The 24867-nt window shown below is 45.3% G+C and overlaps 1 protein-coding gene across 4 annotated transcripts in view; it reads left to right on the top strand.

Annotated features, from left to right (window-relative positions):
- Positions 1-22527, top strand: part of WDR5 (WD repeat domain 5) — a 53872-nt gene extending 31345 nt beyond the window's left edge. For all 4 annotated transcript variants that reach the window (XM_077305035.1, XM_077305032.1, XM_077305033.1 and 1 more), the window contains 6 exons: positions 687-733; positions 843-918; positions 3568-3601; positions 3949-4023; positions 5351-5438; positions 21619-22527. In XM_077305035.1, the coding sequence (XP_077161150.1) occupies positions 687-733; positions 843-918; positions 3568-3601; positions 3949-4023; positions 5351-5438; positions 21619-21719 (421 nt within the window). In that variant the 3' untranslated portion in view covers positions 21720-22527. The remainder of the gene's footprint in view (positions 1-686; positions 734-842; positions 919-3567; positions 3602-3948; positions 4024-5350; positions 5439-21618) is intronic.
- The last annotated feature ends 2340 nt before the right edge of the window (positions 22528-24867 follow it).

Here is a 24867-nt window from a genome sequence, read left to right as displayed (position 1 = left end):
CAAAGGAGGGCGTGAAGGAGGCTGCCTGTCTGGCCTGTGGTGGGTGGTTTCCTGCTTTGATTCTCCTCAGTGATTTCCAAAAGAAAGGCTGATTAAAAGATAGAACCGCCACTAGCTCTTTTCAAGGGTCTGGTTGAGAGATGCTCACACATGTGAAAAATAGAGGTGGACCACTCTGCTGAAATTAACACAGGTCCTTTTCTGTGCTGTCCATAATCTTATTATGAACTCTTGTTTCTAGTATATCTGTGACAATCTCTGGAGCAGGAAAGCAGGTGTTGGTGGCTCCCCCCCCATGCCACCTGCTTTGTTATCTTTACACTCTGTTCCATTACTCTGACAGCTCACATTCTTGCCTGCAAAAAAGGCATGTAGCCCAGCAGTTTTGCCTGCAAAAAAGGCATGTAGCCCAGCAGTAGAGTACCTACTTGCAGAAGATCTCAGTTCAATCCATGACAGTATCTCCAGTAGAAAGGGGATTGTACAGTCTGGCAGAGAAAGCATATCTACCTGAAACCTCGTAGGTCTGCCACAGAGAACATGTGAAGCGATCTTCTGTGGGCGGTGGATTAATCTCTAGCACAATATCTGCTGGATGCTACAGGATTTCTTCTGTCCCTCCAGAAATGTTTTAAAACAAGATTATGTTGCAATGTTTAACAGTGTCTCTTCTTTTAACCTTGCAGTCGGATCTGGGATACGGCTTCTGGGCAGTGTTTAAAAACATTGATTGGTGAGTCATCTGTGTTGTGTACTGTGTCCTATCCCAAAAAGTCTCAGGCATCAAAACCTAATGAGCCATAACATGTATAACAAGACTCTCCTCTCTCTTTGCTTTATAGATGATGACAATCCTCCTGTGTCTTTTGTAAAATTCTCTCCAAATGGCAAATACATTCTAGCAGCAACTCTGGACAAGTATGTGTCAAATCTGCTGAATTGTTTTGAGAAATTTTAAGAGGGTTGGGCAAATCCGAGGGCACTTAACCACAGTAGTGAAATGATTCTTCATCTCAAAGAGGCAGTTTCCCCCTTAATCACCAGATTTGTGTGTGTGTGGGGGGGGTCTGGACTTTCCCAAAAGGAAGCAGAATACTGGCTTGGTTCTGCAGAGGTGTTCTTTTCCCGCCTTTTAACAATGACCTGATCCCCAGAACCATGGAGTGGATCTTGTGCACACAACCAAATGAAAGCTATCATGTCCCATGCTGTGTGACTGAGAGACATTTCAGAACTGTTTGTGATACTGTTAAGGATGTAGTGCCAGTCTCCCCATGCCGTGACACTGTGGGTCCACATCAGGAAAGCCTGATCTAGCACCTGTGCTCCAGACACTGTTGACTCCATGATAGATTGGCCTTAACTTTGACTCCAGACTCGGTTGCCTTGCACATTACTATGCTTGGTCAGTTTCTGTTGGGCAGAAGGGTTTCCAGAGCTAGATGCATTTTACTGGCATAAGTCCTTTCCTAAAATGTGCCATTGGTTCCTCTAGCATCAGTAGTCAGGTGATGAATGACAACACATGAAGTGTGGGGGACTTTTGGGAGCATGCCTCTGGGTCCTTTTGGGAGCATGCAATCTGCCCTCCCAAGTGTAACACTTTCTATTTCTGATGCAAAGTAACTTTTCTACATATGAGTAGCTGGGTAATAAGCCAGTGGCCATCTAAGCCAGTGGATGGTGGCGCATCATAGTACAGCATGAGATACTGAAGCACACTGGTGAAAACACACTCCCTGCTCTTACTGGCTTGTAGGCTTGGTTGGTGTGTCTCTGGTAGCCCTTGGTAGTGGTCAGGGCTGCAAGACACCCAGTGCAAAACCAAAAAAGGAACACAACACAACCTTAGCTTTTTTTCTGATGCACATGAGATACACTCTCCGCACAGAATTATATAATAGCGAAGAGTGGTGACCCTAGGCACATATCATAGGAGGTGGTCTCCAAAAAGGATAAAATTTACATATATTGGTGGGAGCCATAATTTACAGATCCCATTCAACCACTCAGTTACACTTTAAAAGGTCAAGGTATCCCCTGTGCAAGCACTGGGTCATGTCTGACCCTTAGGGTGACGCCCTCTAGCGTTTTCATGGCAGATTCAATACGGGGTGGTTTGCCAGTGCCGTCCCCAGTCATTACCATTTACCCCCCAGCAAGCTGGGAACTCATTTTACTAACCTTGGAAGGATGGAAGGCTGAGTCAACCTTGAGCCGGCTGCTAGGATCGAACTCCCAGCCTCATGGGCAGAGCTTTCAGACTGCATGTTTGCTGCCTTACCAATCTGCACCACAAGAGGCTCTACACTTTATAAAGAGTTTAATATAGGTATTATATAGAGTGTATTATCACAGTTCTGACCACTGAGGAAGACCCTGGAGGGTGGAAACACGTTTGGTCCTATCTGTATAGAACTAACACTGGCCACAATGAAGTTTTTATTCTGTTTTTAATTGTGCACTATAATAAATAATCAATAAATTTTACATTATTTTATTGTACAGCTCAACTTTTGAGTTCCTGCAAGACACCCAGACCATGATGTACAGAGTAGCCTTGCATGCTTCGGCTGCCAAAGCAGCCATTCGAGCCCGAAGCAGCCAACACAAGCCTAGTACAGAGTGCTGAAGAGCAGCAAATGGGTTACACACTAGGCATATCTTTGTAGTGTGTCCTTCCTGAGCCAAAATCTCACTCAGGACTGGAATCCAGCTTAATAAACTGTAAAATAGCAGTCAGATTTCTCATGGGTCTGCACAGAGGATGGGGGAGATCCCTAGTGGATCATAGTGATCTTGCTAAGCATCCCCCAGTGGCTATTCAGGTGCCACTAGGAATCTCACAAGTTAGGATATGTAAGCTGCATGCGTCTAGCTATGGTTTGTTACCAGGGTGTATGGTTTGTTACCAGGGCTCCACTTAGTATCATATTTAATGGCCATCTCCAAGTATATGTAAGTTCCCAGTGGCCATCTAAGCCAGTGGATGGTGGCGCATCATAGTGTAGCAAACTTCATGAGATACTGAAGCCCACTGGTGAAAACACATTCCCTGCTCTTGCTGGTTGGTGTGTCTCTGGTAGCCCTTCATTGGCTCACTTCAAAGACCCAGGAGGGCCAGTAGAATGAGTCTGGCTTAAGGAGAGAGATCAGGAAGGGGCAGGAGAGGAAGAGGCAAAGTGTTCAAGAGGAGCCGTTTCCAAGGAGGGAGGTGGGTGTCTTTTATTGCTCCACTTGGATGTCTCTTCCCCTCCTGCATTTCATCTTCCCCACAACCCAGTGCTTTGAGAGAGCAAGCAGCCCAAAGCTGCAGGGCAGACTTGGGATTTGAGTGAACCCTGGTTTCTTAGCACCCAGGCCAACACTCTCTGCCCCACTGTTAGTTATTGCAAAGGGGGCAGCATGAGAATAGAAGAAGTTGGGGAACAGAGCAGCAGTAGTGACAGTGAGAGTCTCTTCCAGTTGTCTTGGCTCCAAGTGATGGATGGGAGGTGTTCTGTGGGGTGTCCCTGTTCCCCACCAGCCTTGCTAAGCCCTTCTCTCTCTTGCTTTCCTTTCCACCAGCACTCTCAAACTTTGGGACTACAGTAAAGGGAAGGTGAGTTCCTGCCCCCCCCCCCTTCAGAGGGATGAACCCTTTTACAAGGGAGAGAGGAGGAAGCTGAGAATATGAGTGTCCCTTTGAGAATTTGGCTTTCGTTCCCTCTTCTTCATCCCAGCAAAATTTGTATCTTTCTGCTTGGGTAGTGCTGCAACAGACTTGGTGGGTAGCACCTTCCTTGTGGCTAAAATTGCCAAGGGGGGGTATACTTTATCAGTGGCATGGACTCCTTGGTTGTCTATGGCCAAATTGTCCTAGGTGTCCAGGGAGTGGGATGGTAAATGCCTGGCCAGATTTCCACCCTGATGCTCCTTTGCGTGTGATTCTGCGATTTTGTCTTTCAGTGCCTAAAGACATACACTGGCCACAAGAATGAGAAATACTGCATATTTGCCAACTTTTCTGTTACAGGTGGAAAGGTGAGAAGTTCTGTTCTGAGAGCCAGATTTGCTGACTTCTGCTTGGGGGCCAGGGAGGCTGTTGACTTGGTGGTTCTCTGAGCTACTCCAGAAATGGATGCTCTGAGGAGTCCTACTTATTCTGCTTAGCCAGAGGTCTTTTGGCAACCCAGATTCCACAGTTCATTAGAATTCTTGTGCCACGAAGAGAGTGAAAGGAGCTGAACAGGCTTGAACAACCTTCTGATCTTGTTGGCTCCCAGTATGGGGTCAGTTTCAGGCAGGTTTTGGCCTGCCTAAATTCTCAACTTTTCAGAAGGCAGTTCTGTTGCGCCTGTGGAATGATCAACACATTGACTGGTTCAGAAGACTTGGAGGGGGGGGGGTCAGCAGGAGAGGGGGAACTGGTTCTGTGTGTCTAGTTTGTTTTTATTAGTCTGCTGCTCAGCTGCCCTCTAAATGCCTGGCTGCATCCTTGCTTTTGTGCCTTGCCAGTCTTTGGCACTGGCCTTCACCTGACCTGCTCAGTCATGCCTCTCTCCAGAACTGCCCTTCTTTGGAGCTAGTGCACAAGCCCAGAGAGCACGGGAGCCTTCCCCCCACATGACACTTTGGGGGCACACTGAGAAGAGCAACAGGAGGCTAGGCAAAAAGGATTCCTCCCTGATTCCAGCCCTTCCTTGTGTTTCTGGGCTCTGGCCATTTTTCTCTATTGCCTAGATGCTGGGAAGGTCATGGGTTGCAGCTCAGGAGGGTGGGGGTGGGGGGTTAATCCAAGTTCTGGAAAGGTTGAAGACCTGTCTAAGAAAAAAAATTCTGGAAATGAAGAATGTCTTTGGGACCACAGCACTGAATCCCCCCACCTCTAAATGCAAGCTTTCTAAACCTTTTCTTGATATTTTACCCCACCCCCCAAATTCTAAGCTTGTGTCAGACCAGTAGCAATGAAAGTTTCAGGCTTACTAGTATTTGCTTAACTTTGGGGTTAGGAACCTGCTTTTATTTCTCTGTATTCTGTAGGTTTGTGGATAATCCTTTGTAAACAAAGATTGGGAGTAAAGTCTGAGGGAATGGGGTAAAAAGTCATGGCCTGCCATGAATTTAGATGACTCTGGTTCCAGAGCCTCACTTGGTGGATTTCTGACCTGCTTTTTCCCCATCCTCCTTGTGATGGGGCAAGGACAAATCTCTAGAGACGCCTGAAAGAGTAACCCCTACAGTGCTCATCTAGAAGCAAGGAAGGCACTCTTCTCGAGATATAGCACACTGTGGAACATTAGGGCTTAGGAGACTTCAGGGAGGGAGGGAGAGTGAACTTCTAACTGCATAACTGTGCTTTGCCCTTCAGTGGATTGTGTCTGGGTCAGAGGACAACCTGGTTTACATCTGGAACCTCCAGACGAAAGAGATTGTACAGAAGCTGCAAGGACACACAGGTGGGGAGCCTTTGGTTAGTGCCGTCACCTTCTTCAGCTGCTGCTAGGCTGCCAGGCAGTGAGCTGGAGCCAAAAGAGGAAGGGGGGAGTACACAGACAAAGCCAAAACTGTAAACAGGATACGAGAAATCTAGAATCCAGTGCACTCAATATAAAGAACACAATGCAAACTATTTTGTGATACAGATCTCTCCTATTAATAATTTCCTAGTTAAAAACTATTGCAACTTAAACAAGCTAAAACATGATTCCAAGTGATTATGAATAGTACATTCAATGGCAGTTACAATATACAGAAAGATAGCAGTGGTAAACACTTTTCCAAGAGTCTTCAAACACAAAAGGCTTGCGGAAGGAAAACGAAGCTGCATTTCATTAAAGGAGGCACAACAAAGATTGTGGTGGCAACGGGAAGGCCAGCTATATTTTATTTGTTTTGTGATAAGTTGTCTTTTTAAAGCCCCTAAATCAGATAACGTAATCCTATGTAGTAAACTAAGGCATACCATTGCAATGTAAGTAGAACTAAAATTATAGCTTACTTTCCTATTGCCACTACAATCTTCGTGCTCCTATTTTTTGTCTTTGTTTTTATTATAATTGAACATTTTACACAACAACAAAAAAGACACAAAACCTATGAAACACTACCATCAACACCCCACAATAACCTCCCCCAATTAACAAAAACATACAATAACAAAAAATATTTAGAAAAGGCCTCCGAGTATCTAAAAACCAGGTTCTTTAGTTTTCTAGTACCACACGCACAAAAAATGTTATTAGAAATCAAAATTTCACAATTACATCTTTCACAGAATCATTGAAGGGGCCACACAGGCCATCTAGTCCAACCCCCTGCTCAATGCAGGATCAGCCCAAAGCATCCAAGAAAAGTGTGTATCCAACCTTTGCTTGAAGACTGCCAGTGAGGGGGAGCTCACCACCTCCTTAGGCAGCCTATTCCACTGCTGAACGACTCTGACTGAAATTTTTTTTCCTGATATCTAGCCTATATATCTTGTAGTTGTAGTTTAAACCCATTACTGTGCATCCTTTCCTCTGCAGCCAACGAAAACAGCATCCTGTCCTCCTCCAAGTGACAACTTTTCAAATACTTAAAGAGGGCTATCATGTCCCCTCTCAACCTCCTTTTCTCCAGGCTGAACATTCCCAAGTCCCTCAACCTATCTTCATAGGGCTTGGTCCCTTGGCCCCAGATCATCCTCGTCGCTCTCCTCTGTACCCTTTCAATTTTATCTACATCCTTCTTGAAGTGAGGCCTCCAGAACTGCACACAGTACTCCAGGTGTGCTCTAACCACTGCCGTATACAATGGGACTATAACATCTTGTGATTTTGATGTGTTGCCCCTGTTGATACAGCCCAAAATGGCATTCGCCTTTTTTACCGCTGCATCACACTGCCTGCTCATGTTTAGTTTACAATCCACAAGTACTCCAAGGTCTCGTTCACACACAGTGTTACCTAGAAGCGTATCCCCCACCCAGTAGGTATGCTTTTCATTTTTCTGACCCAGATGCAGAACTTTCACTTATCTTTATTAAATTGCATCTTGTTCTCATTTGCCCATTTTTCCACTGTGTTCAGATCTCGTTGAACTCTGTCTCTATCTTCCGGAGTAATGAGTAATCCCTCCACCCCCTCATCTAGATCATTAATAAAATATGTTAAAAAGTACTGGACCGAGCACGAAGCCCTGGGGTACCCCGCTACTCACCTCCTTCCAGTCTGATGAAACACCATTGACAATAACTCTTTGAATACAGTTCTCTAACCCAGTGGTCCCCAACCCTCCGGTCCAGGGACTGGTACCAGTCCGTGGATCAGTCGGTACCGGGCCGCGACTCCTCTTCGTCCTCCTCCCCGGCTGCTGCCTCGGGGGCTGCCCTGCTACTCTGCTGCTGGCTTCCCTTTGGTGCTCTCCGGCAGCCGCTATGGCTGGGGCTCCCCCTCAGCATGGCATTGTGCAGCTGCTGCTGGCAGCGCCCCCCAGTGGGCGGCGGGAAGTCAGGGTCGCTGGCAGGAAAGCAAGTAGAGTAGGGGCTTAGGTGGTGGCGATATCCCTCGGCAAAAGACTACCCCCCTCCCCGGGCCTCAGTAAAATTGTCAAGTGTTGACTGGCCCCGGTGATAAAAAGGTTGGGGACCACTGCTCTAACCAATTCCCTATCCACCTAACTATCTGAAAATCCAGATTGCAGTCCTTTAATTTATCCATCAGAACATCATGGGGAACCTTATCAAAAACTTTACTAAAATCCAAGTAAATGACATCAAGCGAATTTCCACGATCCAGCACACCTGTTACTTGGTCAAAAAAGGAAACCAGGTTGGTCTGACAGGACCTGTTGGAGACAAATCCATGCTGACTTCCTTGGATCACCAAATTGTCCTCCAGATGTTTGCAGATCGCTCCCTTTAATATCTGCTCCATTATCTTCCCCACAACGGAGGTCAGACTCACTGGTCTGTAGTTCCCGGGTCATCCTTCCTCCCTTTTTTTGTAGATCGGAATAACGTTTTGCTCACTTCCAGTTCTCCGGGACATCTCCAGTCCTTAAAGAGGTCCAGAAGATGATGGACTAGGGTTCTGTAAGTTCTCCTCTTCTCTGTCCATGACAACCTGCCACCGAGACACTATCCCTTGGCTACTGCCATCTCTAGATGTGCCTAAACCCTTTGACCTGTGGGAAAAAACAGATGTAAAATAGACGCTGAGCCTTTCTGCTTTCTCTGCATCCTCCGTTAGAGTTTGTCCATCTGCACCCAACAGTGGGCCAATTGCCTCCTTTACTTTCATTTTTCCAGTATTGTGCATAAATTATTCGTGCTGCTGAGATCATGTAAGGTAGTAATATTCTCCTTCCTTTTGCTATTTCAAGATCCTAAATATTTTAAAAATATAATTCTCGTTTAAGTTTCAAATGTAGCTTAGTTATTTTCCAAATATATTGATGAATCTGTACCCAGAATTTTTTTTGAGATACTGAGCATGTCCACCAAAGTTGATAAAAAGTACCATCAACCAAATTACATGTCCGGCATTTTGTTAAGCCTTTTTTGTAGATTTTGAACAATAATACCAGAGTCAAATAACATCTATAAAGCATTTTGTAATGATTTTCCCTTATATTAGTTGCTAATTTAAACTTTATATCTCTTTTCCACACCGTCTCCCAATGATGAAGATTAATAGTATGCCCTATATTTTCGGTCCAGCGAATCATTGATTCTGTTACCACTTCAGTGTCTTTTTTTTAATAACGTAGATCTTTGCAATTAATTTACCTTCTTGTTCATATATACACAGATCAGCCTCATTTTTTGCATTTTCAAACTGATAAATCTGTCTATCACTTTTAAATTTTTCATATAATTTTCTATATAGAAACCAATTGCAGGTACCACTCACTACTGCTATATCTTCCCTCTGTTTAAATTTTATTTGCTGTTCAGAGTAATCTAACAGATCTTTATATTTTAGGTAGTTCTTTGAGTGCCATTTTTCCCTACCATATAATGCCTCATGTGCGACACCCAGTTTGGGATTTTTAGCCACAATTGGTTCTTATATTTAGACCAAACTCTAAACAATGCTCGCCTTATACAATGGTTTTCAATTTTTTTTTGTATCCCTGCTTTCCCAAACCAAAGGTATGCATGCCAACCAAATTCATGACCATCTACCTTCAAAATATAATTATTTCTTAATGTTAAATCAGTCCCTGATCCAAACAAAACTTGCAGCATAATACAATTCTAAATTTGGCTAATTTTTGGCTAATCTTTCATTACTGTCAAACAAATTTTTTAACTTTATCCTTGGTTTCCTTCCCTGCCAAATAGAATCATAGAATCATAGAGTTGGAAGGGGCCATACAGGCCATCTAGTCCAACCCCCTGCTCAACGCAGGATTAGCCCTAAGCATCCTAAAGCATCCAAGAAAAGTGTGTATCCAACCTTTGCTTGAAGACTTCCAGTGAGGGGGCACTCACCACCTCCTTAGGCAGCCTATTCCACTGCTGAACGACTCTGACTGAGAAAAACTTTTTCCTGATATCTAGCCTATATCGTTGTACTTGAAGTTTAAACCCATTACTGCGTGTCCTTTCCTCTGCAGCCAGCAGAAACAGCATCCTGCCCTCCTCCAAGTGACAACCTTTCAAATACTTAAAGAGGGCTATCATGTCCCCTCTCAACCTCCTTTTCTCCAGGCTGAACATTCCCAAGTCCCTCAACCTATCTTCATAGGGCTTGGTCCCTTGGCCCCAGATCATCTTCGTCGCTCTCCTCTGTACCCTTTCAATTTTATCGATGTCCTTCTTGAAGTGAGGCCTCCAGAACTGCACACAGTACTCCAGGTGTGGTCTGACCAGTGCCGTATACAATGGGACTATGACATCTTGTGATTTTGATGTGATGCCTCTGTTGATACAGCCCAAAATGGCATTTGCCTTTTTTACCGCTGCATCACACTGCCTGCTCATGTTTAGTTTACAATCCACAAGTACCCCAAGGTCTCGTTCACACACAGTGCTACCTAGAAGCGTATTCCGCATCCAGTAGGCATGCTTTTCATTTTTCTGACCCAGATGCAGAACTTTACACTTATCTTTATTAAATTGCATCTTGTTCTCATTTGCCCATTTTTCCATTGTGTTCAGATCTCGTTGAACTCTGTCTCTATCTTCCGGAGTATTTGCCAGTCCTCCCAATTTGGTGTCATCTGCAAACTTGATGAGTAGTCCCTCCACCCCCTCATCTAGATCATTAATAAATATGTTAAAAAGTACCGGGCCGAGCACCGAACCCTGAGGTACCCCGCTACTCACCTCTCTCCAGTCTGATGAAACACCATTGACAACAACTTTTTGAGTGCGGTTCTCTAACCAATTCCCTATCCACCTAACGATCTGAAAATCCAGATTGCAGTCCTTCAACTTATCCATCAGAACATCATGGGGAACCTTGTCAAAAGCTTTACTAAAATCCAAGTAAATGACATCAACCAAATTTCCCCGATCCAGCAAACCTGTTACTTGGTCAAAAAAGGAAACTAGGTTGGTCTGGCAGGACCTGTTGGAGACAAATCCATGCTGACTTCCTTGGATCACCAAATTGTCCTCCAGATGTTTGCAGATCGCTCCCTTTAATATCTGCTCCATTATCTTCCCCACAACAGAGGTCAGACTCACTGGTCTGTAGTTTCCCGGGTCATCCTTCCTCCCTTTTTTGAAGATCGGAATAACGTTTGCTCTTTTCCAGTCCTCCGGGACATCTCCAGTCCTTAAAGAGGTTCCGAAGATGATGGACAAGGGCTGTGCAAGTTCTCTGGAAAGTTCTTTGAGTACTCTCGGGTGCATTTCATCCGGACCAGGGGATTTGAACTCATCCAGTGCAGCTAAATGCCTCTCGACAACCTCTCTATCCATGTTAACCTGCCACCCAGACACTATCCTTTGGCTACAGCCATCTCTAGATGTGCCTAAACACTTAGACCTGTGGGAAAAAACAGATGTAAAATAGGCACTAAGCCTTTCTGCTTTCTCTGCATCTTTCGTTAGAGTTTGTCCATCCGCACCCAACAGCGGGCCTATTGCCTCCTTTACTTTACGTTTGCTCCTCACGTAACTGAAAAATCTTTTCTTGTTACAATGGGCTTCCCTGGCCAATCTTAGCTCACTCTCAGCTTTGGCCTTTCTGATGATTGATCTACAGTGCCTAGTAACCTGTAGGTACTCTTCTTTAGAGCTCTGTCCTTCCCTCCATTTCCTGAACATTTTCCTTTTCTTTCTTAGTTCCTCTTGAAGTTCTCTGTTCATCCAAATAGCCTTCTTAGAGCTCCTTCAGTGTTTTCGTCTTTCTGGAATAGTCATTGATAAAATCTGATAGTTCCTTTTGCCAATCTCTAAATTGTTTATCAGAGGCTTTTATAGGAATTACCTGAAATAAAAATAACATTCTGGGTAAAATATTCATTTTGATAGCTGCAATTCTACCTAGCAGAAATTCCTCCATTTATCCAAATCTCGTTTTATATCACACCAAGTTTTCCTATATAATTATTATCAAACAATGTATTATTTTGCCAGAAATTACTATTCCCAAATATCTATTTTTCTTCTCTATTTAAAATTTTTTTATAACCACTAAAGTTATTTCATCCTTCTTTTTCATATTAAGTACCAAAATGTTAGATTGATTATTTATTTTAAGCCCTGATACTAAGCTAAACATCTGAAATAATGACAAAGCTTTTTGAGAAGATTTTATTGGATCTTCTAATAACAAAACTATGTCATCTGCAAAAGCCCTAATTTTAAATTTTTCTCCCTTAATTTTTATCCACTTAACCCCATTATCTTCCTTCATTTTATTTATTAATATTTCCAAAACCCAAATAGTTATGGTGGAAGAGGGCATCCCTGATGTGTACCATTCTGTATGTGACACATCTGTGAAAACTGTCAATTAATCTTAATATTCATTACTTGTTCTGAGTATATCACTCTTATACCTGTCATAAATTTCTCTCATAATCTTTTCTAAACATTTTTGCATAAACTTCCAATTAACGTTGTCAAATGCTTTTTCTTTATTTAAGAAAATTAAGGCTGCTGGTTTGTCTGTATGTAAATTCAAGTATTCTATCACGTTTATTGCAATCCTTATATTGTCTTTGATTTGTCTTTTAGGTAGAAAACCTGATTTTTCTGAATTAATATAAACTTTAAAAACATTTTTCAACCTTTGTGCCAATATATCTGTGAAAATTTTATAATCATTATTTAGCAAAGCAATAGGTCGGTAGCTTTTAACATCCAATACATCCTGTTCCTCTTTGGGAATTAGAGTTATACTAGTAATCAAGCCCGCTGCAGCTAAATGCAGCGGGCGCTAGAACACGGAGCCTCCGCAGCCGTGCGGAGCGCGGCTGCCGGGGCTCTGTGTGTCAGGGGGATGACTGTGTTTCAGCAACTGCGAGCCGCGCAGAGAGCGGCTGCCAGGGGCTCCCTTGCCGGTGGCCTCTGTGTGTCAGGGGGCTCTGTGTGTCAGCAACTGCGAGCCGCGCAGAGAGCGGCTGCCAGGGGCTCCCTTGCCGGTGGCCTGACGCGTCGGAGGCGCTTTGCGCCTCCCGACGCGTCAGGCCGCCCTCAAGGAAGCAACTGCGAGCCGCGCTCTGCACGGCTCGCAGTTGCTTCCTTCAGCAGCCTAGGAATTGGCCCGGCCGATGGTCTGTCAGCAGGAAGGGGCCAATTAGGCCCCTTCCTCATCACGGACAAAGCCCTCCGCCTGAGGGCTTAACGAATTATTTAGTCCGCGGCGCCGCGGGCGTGTTAAGGATAGGACTGTTTCCATGAACCAGGGATTTCCATTCCTTCCAATACCTCATTCATAGTTATCTGCAGGGGCAGTAGTAACTCATCTATACATGTTTTATAAAAAATATTTGAGATCCCATCAGGTTCAGGAACTTTATTCAATTTACTTTTTCTTACACTCCCTATAATTTCATTTACTGTAATAGGTCCAAGTCTTCTTTGATCATCTGTAATGGGCATTACATTGTGTTGACTTAAATAACTTTCAATTATTTTTTCATCTATTTTCTGAACCATTTAAAAATTTGACAAAAAAAAACTGTACAAATGTTTCTTGAATATTTTTTTCTCCTGTTAAAACTGCCTGTCCCTTTTGATTTTATTATTCTTTTTGCTTCTTGTCTCAGTTTAGTAGCTAGCCATCTACTTGGTTTGTTAGCAAATTCAAAGTTATTTATTTTAACAAATTTCACTTTTTCTCCATATCAGAAACCATTAACATAGTGAATAGCCTTTGAAGATCTTTCTGATTTTCCCTTAACTCATCATTAAAGGGATCTGCTTTAATTTCTTTATAAATTTTTCTCAGAATCCCTGCGGGCTCGGATCAATAATAGAGTTGGAAGGAACCTCCTGGGTCCAATCCCCGGCACAATGCAGGACACTCACAAACCTATCAATCATCCACTGTAACCTACCACCCCCTTAAGCCATCACAGAATCAGCCTCTCTGTCAGATGACTAACCAGCCTCTGTTTTAAAATTTCCAAAGATGGAGAACCCACCACCTTCCGAGGAAGCCTGTTCCACTGAGAAACCGCTCTAACTATCAGGAACTTCTTCCGGATGTTGAGACAGAATTTCTTTTGAATTAATTTCAACCCATTGGTCCTGGTCCGTCCCACTGGGGCAACAGGGATTAGCTCTGCTCCATCCTCTATATGGCAGCCTTTTAAATACTTGAAGATGGTTATCAGATCCCCTCTCAGTCATCTCCTCTCCAGGATAAACAGACAAAGTTCCCCCAACCTTTCCTCATATGTCTTGGTCTCTAAACTCCTCACCATCTTTGTTGCCCTCCTCTGGACACTCTCCAGTTTGTCGACATCTGGCCCAGGAGACTTTGTTACATTTAAAGAAACTAGGTATTTGTGGACTGCCACAACAGTGATCCTAGGGCACCATTCACATCTCCCCTGTTGTGTTATGTTTTTTCCACATTGAGCACTATTTCCCTCACAAAAGAAGACTGAGGAGAAATAGGAGTTAAGCAGTTCAGCCCTCTCTTCATCATCATCTGTTATAATTTTACTTTTTTGTCCTCGCAGTGGTCCTACGGTGTCCCTATTCTTTTTCTTACTTGAAATATAACTAAATAAACCTTTTTTGTTATGTTTAGCACTTCTTGCTAGCTTAAGCTCATATTGCGTTTTAGCTTTTATAGGCCGAGTGTCAAAAATTTGAGGTTTTTGAACTCTGGTGCTGGAGAAGACAGTTTGTGAGTCCCTTGGACCGCAAGGTGAACAAACCGGTCAGTCGTAGAGGAGATCAGCCCTGACTGCTCCTTAGAAGGCCAGATCCTGAAGATGAAACTGAAACAGGCTTATAATCTTGGGGGACTTCAATGTCCATGCGGACACGCTGCCCCCAGGACTTGGCTCGGACCTAGTGTCGGCCATGGCAACGCTGGGGCTCTCGCAATTTGTTGCCGGGCCCTCCCATCAGGCCGGCCACACCCTCGACCTAATCTTTGGGGCAGGGATAGAGGTGGTTCTGGATATCGCTTTGGCCGTACCATGGTCAGACCATTACGCCCTGCGGGCTCGGATCAAGACTCCACCCCCTCCCCAGTTGGGCAGCGGGCGCATTTTTGCCCGCCCAAGGAGACTCATGGATCCAATTGGTTTGCAGAATGCTCTGTGGGACCTGAAACCTCCCGGTGTTTCGCTAGTGGCCATGGTGGAGGACTGGCAATCCCGCCTGTCGGCTGCCATAGACGAGATTGCTCCTAGACGTCTTCTCTGCCCTCGACTCTAACGGGCACCCTGGTACACTGGGGAGCTCTGGGAGAAGAAGAGGGAATTGAGACGACTAGAGCGAGTGTGGCGGAAGGCTCGTGACAAGGCTACAAGAACATCTCATCGCACGTTTATGAGGGCGTATGAGATGGCAGTGAAAGCGGCTAAACGTGACTTCTTTGCCACAGAAATTGCATCCGCTAGCTCTCGTCCAGCTCAACTATTTAGGGTTGCTAGATCTCTTACCGCCCTGGAAGATGGGCGCCAAAATAGTAGGAATTTGACCATCAGCTGTGAGGCATTTGCAAGCCATTTTGCGGATAAAGTCTTGTTGCTCCGCCACTCCCTTCCTGCTACAGTTAATACAGTTAATGAACTGGAGGCCCGTTGGCCGCCTTTAGTGGCTTTGATGGCTTCAGGTGGCTCTCTTTATCCGAAGTGGACGGGTTGCTGGGAAGGATGAGGGCAACCACCTGCCCCCTCGATCCCTGTCCGTCTTGGCTCCTTAAGGGGAGGGATGGACGGATAGGTGAGCAGCTCAGGGATATTGTTAACTGCTCTCTCCAGTCAGGGGAGTTCCCTGAGGTGCTGAAGGAGGCGATGGTGTTCCCTCTCCTCAAGAAGCCATCTCTGGACCCGCAAGACCCTGCAAGCTACCGCCCAGTAGCGCATTTAGCGTTCCTGGGTAAGGTGGTGGAAAGGGCTGCGGCGGACCAGCTCCTAGCGTTCCTGGAAGATACTTCGGCACTCGATCCATACCAGTCTGGCTTCCGCCCTGGTCATGGGGTGGAGACTGTGTTGGTCTCCTTGTTGGATGACCTCCGTCGCCAGCTTGACTGAGGTGGCTCTGCTGTGCTAATTCTTTTAGATCTGTCGGCCACGTTTGATGTGGTCGATCACGAGCTGCTAGCGAGCCGCCTCGCCGGTACAGGGATAAGTGGTACAGCGTTACGCTGGATACGCTCTTTCCTCCAAAACCGGACACAGAGGGTAGCCGTAGGAGAGGAAGTATCGGGCCCTTACCCGGCTCCCTTGTGAGGTCCCACAGGGCTCAGTGCTCTCTCCTGCATTATTTAACATCTTTATGCGCCCTCTGGCTCAACTGGTACGGAGTTATGGGCTGGGTTGCCACCAGTACGCTGATGACACCCAGCTCTTTCTCCTCATGGATGGCCACCCAGTCTCCCCCCCCCAGATCCATTTGCCAGATGTTTGGAAGCTGTAGCTGGATGGCTCGAGCAGAGTCGCCTGAAACTCAACCCCTCCAAGACAGAGGTCCTGTGGTTGGGCCGTAGGGGGGCTGATCAGGAAGCACGCTTACCCTTTCTGGCCGGGACGCAACTTAATATTGCGTCTCAGGCCAGGAATTTAGGGGTGACCATTGATGCCTCACTAACACTCAAGGCACAGGTTAAACAAGTAGCTAGCCGGGCATTTTTCTATCTTCGCCAGGCTCGCCTACTAGCGCCCTATCTGTCCTCCGAACACCTGGCCACAGTGATCCATGCGACGGTCACCTCCAGACTAGATTTCTGTAACTCGCTCTACACTGGCCTGCCTTTGGGCTTGATCCGGAAACTGCAACTCGTCCCAAATGCGGCTGCTAGAGTCCTCACAGCTACACCGTGGAGGGCTCACATCCAGCCAGTTCTGAGGCAGCTCCACTGGTTACCGGTTGCCTTCCGGATCAGGTTCAAGGTTTTGGTTTTGACCTTCAAGGCCATCTGTGGTTTAGGCCCAGCATATATGAGGGACCGCCTTTCGCCCTGTATCACCCGCAGGGCTTTACGGTCTGCGGGGGCTAACCTATTGGTTGTTCCCAGCCCCAAGGAAGCCCGCCTGGCCTCGACCAGGGCCAGGGCCTTCTCGGTCCTGGCCCCAACCTGGTGGAATGAGCTCCCGGAAGAGCTGAGGGCCCTGCGGGAATCACCAGCATTCCGAAGGGCCTGTAAGACGGAGCTCTTCCGCCAGGCTTATAGTTGAGCCTGGGCGGTAAGAAGATCACCCCCCCTCACAAACTGGCAGTAGAGAGTATCACCCCCCTCCTGTAGTTGAGGATGCGGAGACTAAATAAGATTAAGCCATCATTGTTGCCACTATTGTAAATTTATTGGAACTTATTGTTATTTTATGGGGGATGGGGTTATGTAAGCCGCCTCGAGCCTTCGGGGGGAGGCGGGGTATAAATACAACAACAACAACAATAATAAAATACTTTGGCCACCTCATGAGAAGGAAGGACTCCCTGGAGAAAAGCCTAATGCTGGGAGCGATTGAGAGCAAAAGAAGGGGATGACAGAGAATGAGGTGGCTGGATGGAGTCACTAAAGCAGTTGGTACAAATTTAAATGGACTTCGAGGAATGGTAGAGGACATGAAGGCCTGGAGGATCATTGTCCATGGGGGTCGGACACTACTTCGCAATGGGTCGGACACTACTTTGCACCTAACAACAACAACCCTGTCCCTACAATTATTAGTTATTTGTTTATACTCATCCTTGGTAATAAAGCCTTCCTTCCATTTCCTAAATGACTCTTCTTTATTCCTCAAATCATTTGACAGCTGTTTATGGAGCCACCTTGGTTTCCTTAGGCTCTTTCCATCTTTCCTTCTCAAGGGAATTGTTTGTGATTGAGCCTTCAGTATTTCACTTTTAAGAAACTCCCAGCCCTCTTGGATTCCGAGCTCTTTAAGTCTTTCTGACCACGGGACTCTACTCAACACACTTTTAAGTCTGTTAAAATTTGCTTTCCTGAAGTCCAGGCTATATGTCCGACTACGTAAAGGTTTCCCACAATTCAAAATTCCAAAAGCATATGGTCACTACTACCAAGTGTGCCCACTACTTCCACCTCATGTACCAATTCTTCCCTATTGATGAGAATCATGTATAAAATAGCAGAGCCCCTTGTTCCGTCTCTACTTTCTGGGAAATGAAGCTGTCAGCAAGACAAGAATTTAATGAAGTTTGTATTTTTAGCAGAGTTGATCCTCCAACAGATATCTGGGTAATTGAAGTCACCCATGACCATTGTTTCCCCCTTTTTGAAAATTGTGTAATTTGGTCTAGCAGTATTTCATTCAAGTCCTCTGGTTTGGTGGTCTATAGCAGGCACCTACAATAATACCACTCTCATTTCCTACTCCTCCAATATCTCATTCTTTAACCCTGAATGACAGTTTCCAATCATCTTCGACTAAGTCTGTCCACAGAGAAATCCAAAGTCTGGTCTTCTCCATATACTCAGTATCCAAATTAGCTCATGATTAAGCTGCAACATTAGTTAAGCAGTGGATATGGGGCAATCAACGTCAACTGGACCTGTTTTGGCCCCACTTAAAACAAGATAAGTTCTGGCCCCTGCCACTTATCTGTCTCAGCTGGTAATAAGTAAACAAAGAAGGTCATTACCCTTGCAAGATGCTCTGTCATGCCTTCAGGTCTTGTAGAGGGTCGCTAAAAGAACATTCCCTTACACTGAGACAATGTTTATGTGGGAGTGGTGAAATTGATACAAGAGAGCTTATATTGTTCCACTGCGTGCTTATATAGACATTTGGAGCAACTTGATTGAACCACTCCTTAAAAAGTTGCTAGAACATCATGATGTAGATTGAGCAAAGAAGCTGCTGATAAGTCCCCCCAGGTGACAACTCAGCTGGCTAAGTTTTGTGCTGCCGCCATAAAAATCTGATGCTCTAAAGTAGCATAGTTTTAAGTTCTATTTTATGATCTGTTTTAAATTGTATTACATTAAATGACCATATTCTCTTGGTCTCTTATGTAATGACTTCATATAACTTGGTCTGAACGACTGTAATAAAGTTTGATTGGGTAATTGAAGTCACCCATGACCACTGTTTCCATCCACTTTGAGAATTGTGTAATTTGGTCTAGCAGTATCTCATTCAACTCCTCTGACTGGCTTGGTGATCTATAGCAGACTCCCACCATAATATCACTCTCGTTTCCTCCTCCTTTTACATTTACCCAAATACACTCAACTGAACTGTCAGTTACCTGCATTTCTTCACAAGTATAAATAACATATATTGCTACACCTCTCCCCTTTTTTCTTGTCTGTCCCCTTTGAATAGATTGTACCCCTCAATTCTCGTATTCCAATTGTTAGTATTATCCCAACACATTTCTGTAATTCCTATTAGGTCATAGCCCCCTTCCTCTATTCATACTACCTCCTGCTTGTTTCCTATACGCTGTACATTAGTGTAGAGATATCGTAATCCATTCGTGTGCCCCATAGTTTTTGTTTTTTAACGTCCTTACAAGTTAGTAGTTCCCTGCTTATGTCCCATCCCCTGTAGATTTGCACTCTTCTCATCTTGAGTTCTTACCATCACACTAAGTTCAGAATTTACATCTTGCTTCCCCTTTCGATCTAGTTTAAAGCCATCTTCACAAGGTTTGCAAAGGTTTTTACCAAAATACTTTTTCCGTCCCTTGTGAGGTACACACCGTCTCCTGATAGTAGCCCCTCGTATTAACATCTTAGAAATCCAAACCTTTACCAACGATACCAGTGACATAGCCAGTCATTTACTTGCATGATTTTTTCTCTCTCTTCCTAAACCACAACAGGAAGGATTGATGAAAACACCACCTGTGCTCCCAGTCCTTTAACCTTTTTCCTCAGATCCACAAGTCTTTCTTAATATGTTCCATACTCTGTTGGGCAGTATTATTTGTGGGTCAGACCTTCTCCTCACTCTTCTACTCCTATGTGTAACATCCTTCCATTTATTACCCTCCTGTGTTAGGTGCTCCTGATTTTGATTTGATAGATTTCCCTCTTCCTGCAGGATATTCAATCTTCTCTCTAATCCCCAGACTTTAGCAGAGCCACTAATTTATACTTGCTGCGTTTGTAAAAATTGTCCCACTGAGGTAAGAAGACATACATTCCACAGGTGCTACATGTCACTACCTGAGCTGCTTCAGTCTTCATGCCAATTTGATTCATCTGAAATGCTTTCAAACAGTCTTACACTTCACTCAATCCTTCGGCTTGATCCTCCGGCAATGAGCCTACAGTCCAAAGTCGTTTAGCTCTTGCCCAATGGCTCCTTAGGGCCTTCTGGTTTGATCCAGAACCCAAGTGTTTTTTGGTTGTTTTAGTATTTTAGCTCCTGAGTCAGTTCCTGAGATAACACTCTCCTTCTCCCAGCTCCTCCAAATGCTGCCTCCTCTGGCAAGCAAGAGCCTTTTATATCACAAAGGCCTACTCAGCAGAGAGTGGAGCTAGCAGTCAGCTCCTGAGTCAGTTCCTGAGATAACACTCTCCTCCCAGCTCCTCCAAATGCCCCTTCTCCCAGATCCTCCAATTCACCTAATAATTTTTCTCTTTTTCTTGCTGATTCCTTTTTAATCTTACACTCAATTGTCTCATACAATGTAGTTCTTAACTCCATTATTAAAATTAAATTTGAAAAATTCTTTTATTTGCTTTTTGCATTGTTCTACTATACCTTTGTTTTTAAAAACATTGTGCCTCTTTTAATGAAATGTGGCTTTGCTTAGATTCCGCAGTACTTCAAGGGATTGCATTTTGTGTTTGAAGGCTCTGGAAAACTTAGTGTTTACCATTAATTATCTTTTTGTACATTGTTACTCTTGTTGAATGTACTGTTCATAACTACATTGTGATTGCTTAGGATTGTGCTTAATGTGGAAATAAGTTATAAGAGATTTACATCACAAAACAGTTTATCTTGCTTTCTTTGAGTACACTGGATTCCAGATTTCTGGCATCCTTTTTACAATTTAGGCAGTGAACTGGGGCAATCCTAGATGGTAAAAGCCCCACGTTCTATCTGTCTCTGCCTTGACTCACAAGGAAAAGTGCTGCATGTTGAAGGTTGGGGGCTTTGAGAAAGACTTACTGCTGCAAAGAGATGCTGGGTCTCTTTCTCCGTGGCAGGGTCAAACACTGTTGAGTCCTGTGGTGACTTCCTGCGGAGTCTTGTGACTTCCTGCAGTGTGTCTCTCCAGTACCTGCTCTCCAGTACCTCTGCAGTCAGTCTAGGCTGCTGGCCAGGTTTCTGAAGGAGCAGAGATGTTGTGCTTTGCCGCTGAAATGTTTCTGCATCTGTGCAACAGGCAAAGAGCCTTCCCAGCACTACTTTGGACTGTTCAAGATGCTAGGATATGAATGTGTGACATACCGCCATTGCTCCTACCTCTAAAAGCTTATATGGAGACTTTAATGCTGAGGCCGATGGGTCCAGTGCTCTCTGGCAGTGGCTCTCCAAAGTCTGACCTGTTGTCCTTACAACTGGAGATGCCTGGGATTGAACCAGGGACCCTCTGCACACAAGGAAGTGATCTGCCATTAAGCTATCGCAGTGCATCAAATGCATTCTATTACTGGCATACATTCTTGCCATAGTCAACTTTAATGTTTCTGTAGTGGATGATACAGTGAGGCAAGTTAAAAAACAGTTAGACAGGTAATGAGCTTCTGGCCCTAGCCATGCCCAGCTTTTGATCTGGCTCTTCCTGTAAGGACTCTTCAGGGTTCTTTCTCTCAAAAACTGTGAGAGGTGTGAATGGCCCAGGGCCAGTCAGTGAGTCTGCATTTGAACCTGATGCTCCCTAAGCCTGGCCCAGCATTCTAACTGCTGGAGCCAGTGCCTGCTCAGGTGTGTAAGACTTGCCAGCAGGTGAGGGAGACAACTCTCCTAGGTGTAGGCCTGGGAAGGGGGCTAAGTTGTGGTTTGAAATGCCCACTTTCATGTCCAGGCCAGTGTGATTTCTTGCAAGCTGATGACAGGTGCCACTCTGTTTCCTTGCAGATGTTGTGATCTCCACGGCCTGCCACCCAACAGAGAATATCATCGCCTCAGCAGCCCTAGAAAATGACAAAACAATTAAACTTTGGAAGAGTGACTGTTAAGTGCTTTTGACATCACTTGAGAGACTGTTGGAGAGTGGAAAGGGGGGCATATTTTGTGTCTGTGCTCTTTTTTCTTTTCTTTTCTTTTTTTTGAAAAAAGCCAAATGAGAATATTTCAGCCCCATTTGGCAAGAGACCTGAAGCAACCTTCACAAGTTTGCTCCTGACCTTGGCCCAAAGATGACAGGTCTCCATATGAATGGGCAGCAGGACTCTTCCCATGGGTGGGGGATTCCTTCCATGGCATGCTGCATACACTGGGAACCCCAGAGCTTAACTGCTCAAAGAAAAGGAGCTGCCCCTCTGCTTGTTTCTCACCACTGGCATATCATGAACTTAGAAATAACTGAATCTCTTTATTTTTTTTTCTTTACAGAAAGGTAGGACTTTTCCAACTCATTTTAGATAGAGGATTTATGTGAGTTAAGATGCCTCATACTTTTAAAAAAATCTTTTTTTTTTCCTTTATAAGACCAAATGAGAGTGCTTTGTGGTTTGGCTGTTACTTTTCCGCTTTGGTTCTTCCCCCCGCTACCCCAGCACGGGACTTGTGTTCAAGCCCCGAGAGGCACTGCTTCCCTTTCCCCTGCGCACACCAACAGATGCTCCTGCAGTGAGCCTTTCAGGATTCTCCTTTTGTTGTTCAAAACCCACAGCCCTTGCTTATAGTCATTGTACCTTTTTTTTACTTTTTAAACTCATTCTCACAATTTTCAGAATACCTGTACAGTTACTTCAATGTAAAAAAAGCAAAGCCCTAAAGTTTTTTTATCTTGAAAACTTCATTGTAAAGACTTGTATTCACTAATGGTTATGGCTGTATCTTTTGCGCCGTGGGTATTCCTCCTCTCCCCGTTATTGGTATCTAACACATCAGTACTGGTTACCATGTGCCATAATAAAAGGTGGGATTTTATATGGATGGCCAGAAGAGGAGTGGAGTGATATCTTGTGTCTTGGCTTATCCCCCACCCGCCATTCTGAGAGCTCATGGAAGTTGGATATGTTTATTTGGAAAGTGAAAAAACACTTTCAGCTAACCTTATAGAACCAGGTTTCCTTGTCCTTGGGTATGCCCCCTAAGAATCGTTTTCTTCTCCCGTCTCCTTCAGTTGCATTCTGATTGGCTGCACACACACACACACACCCCACTATCATGGGGATGTTCATGGGGATGTCAAGAGATGTTCAGAAGATGCTTTGGCGTTGTCTTTCACCATGCAGCAACCTTGGATTTCCTTGGTGGTGTCCCATCGAAGTATTGACGGTGGCTGATATAGATTCGCTCCCGAGGAGCTCAGACTAAGCCAGACTGTCAGAGAGCTTGAAGGAAGAGGTGAGAAAAAGAAAGAAAAAGAAAGAAAAGGCCCAATGCAGATACTCCAGATTATTCGGGTATGTTTAACTAAAGTGGTTGATGGAACAGCACAAAGCTGGGCTAGGCAAACATCATTTCCTGAAGCCAGCAGCCAAATCATATAGACTTACACGAGGAGTGATTCTCAAACTGTGCCCCAGAGATGCCTCTCAGCTCAACGAAGTATAGGGAGTGGGGGAGAGCAGGGTCCCTGAAAGCACTTGAACAGGAATCCAGCGGTTTGTCTGTGTAGCACAGCCAAATGGGACAAAGGTGAGCTCCAAAATAGGTCTGGGCACTGCCCCACATGCACCAACTGCAAACTGGGGAAGGGGCTGAGCAGCAAGCAGGCCAACAAGACTGCTCTAAGGCAACTGAGCCTCATAAACTTTGGCTGAAACAGGAGCCGGCTAGGGGGGAAAGCCCCAGCTTTGTGGGTAATTGTGGGGAAACAGTTGTTTGTTCCTGAAAGCTGCAGAGGGGTGGGCATGGCTGGGAAGCCAAGGGGAGTCCTATGGCTCAACTGCTTGGAGCTTTCTAAAGAAAGGCAAAGCCATGGGTACAAACGATTGCACTAAATCCTGCACATGTCCTTTATTAACATATATATTACCCCCCCCTCCAGACCCTGTCAACCAGCTGGCCATGGCTCTGAGGACAGGGTTGCCACTTCCTGCCACATCCCTTTCTACCAGTCCCCGCCTCCCTCCCTTCCCCCAACCTGAGAGCATGTCGTCTTTCAAACATAGAAGTACCTGAGTTCAGTTGCTGAGGGAAACTACTAAAGAGCTTCCCCAAAATACAGGGCGCACCTGAGTTTGGGGGTGGGGGGGCATTGGCAAAAGCAGCACCCTGATACTATGGCCCGGCTCCTCCCCCCCCCCCCCCCGAAGCAAGAAGCTCGCCAGGCCGCAAGCAAATCGGCCGCCAAAGCAGCCGATTAGCTCGCGGCCCGGCAAGCTTCTGGCTTCGGGAGGGGAGGGAAGAGAAGCTTGCCGAGCTGCAAGCTAATCGGCCGCTTTAGCTTTAGCGGCCAATTTGCTCACGGCCGGGAGGGGAAGCCGCGGCCGCCGGCATGGGCGGCAGCGGAAACGCGCATGCCCCCGGGCCGCCCTCTTCCCCCACTACGTCGCAGCGGTCCGCAGCAAGCGGAAGCTTGCGGACCGCTGGTCTAGGAAATGACTTTGAATATGATAGTGGGGGGGGGGGCAGCCAATCAGAATGCAACTGAAGAATGATTGCCTTCCCACATCCAGCTCCCCCCCCCCTTTGTTTTTCTGGCTGCTACCAGGTTTGTTTTAGTTTTCCCTCCTGGCAGTATCTTTGCCTGCCTTTGGCGTAGAGCCCTCCTGGGCTTGGCACATGTCAGAGCAGGATGCCTTCTGGTGGAGAATTCACTTAGCCTGTAATCAACACTTTCTCATCCATTCTTTTCCTGCAGTTCTTACAACAGGCCTGTCAAGGGTTGGTATTCTGACCGCACTGTACATGGACAGATGCAGGTTTATGGAGTATGGGTTTCCTAGTAAGTTCTTGAACAGCTTTTGTATGCAGGCACATTTTGTCAGATATCTTCAGTATATCTGAAGTGTGCCTGCACCCAAAAGCTTATACTCAGAATAAAACTTGGTTGATCTTAAAGATGTTCCTAGACTTAAACTTTGTCCTGTTGCTTCAGCACAACAGAGCTATCTACCTCGGCCTATCTTGCACATTCTTGTTTGTTAAAGGTAAACCTGTGTTCCCATTCCACATTAGCACTTTGTAGCTCTCTGGGGTTTCTGGGAGGCA

Source organism: Paroedura picta, chromosome 12 (assembly GCF_049243985.1).
Source record: "Paroedura picta isolate Pp20150507F chromosome 12, Ppicta_v3.0, whole genome shotgun sequence".
Classification (NCBI taxonomy): Eukaryota; Metazoa; Chordata; class Lepidosauria; order Squamata; family Gekkonidae; genus Paroedura; species Paroedura picta.
This window is presented reverse-complemented; position numbering and strand designations above follow the sequence as displayed.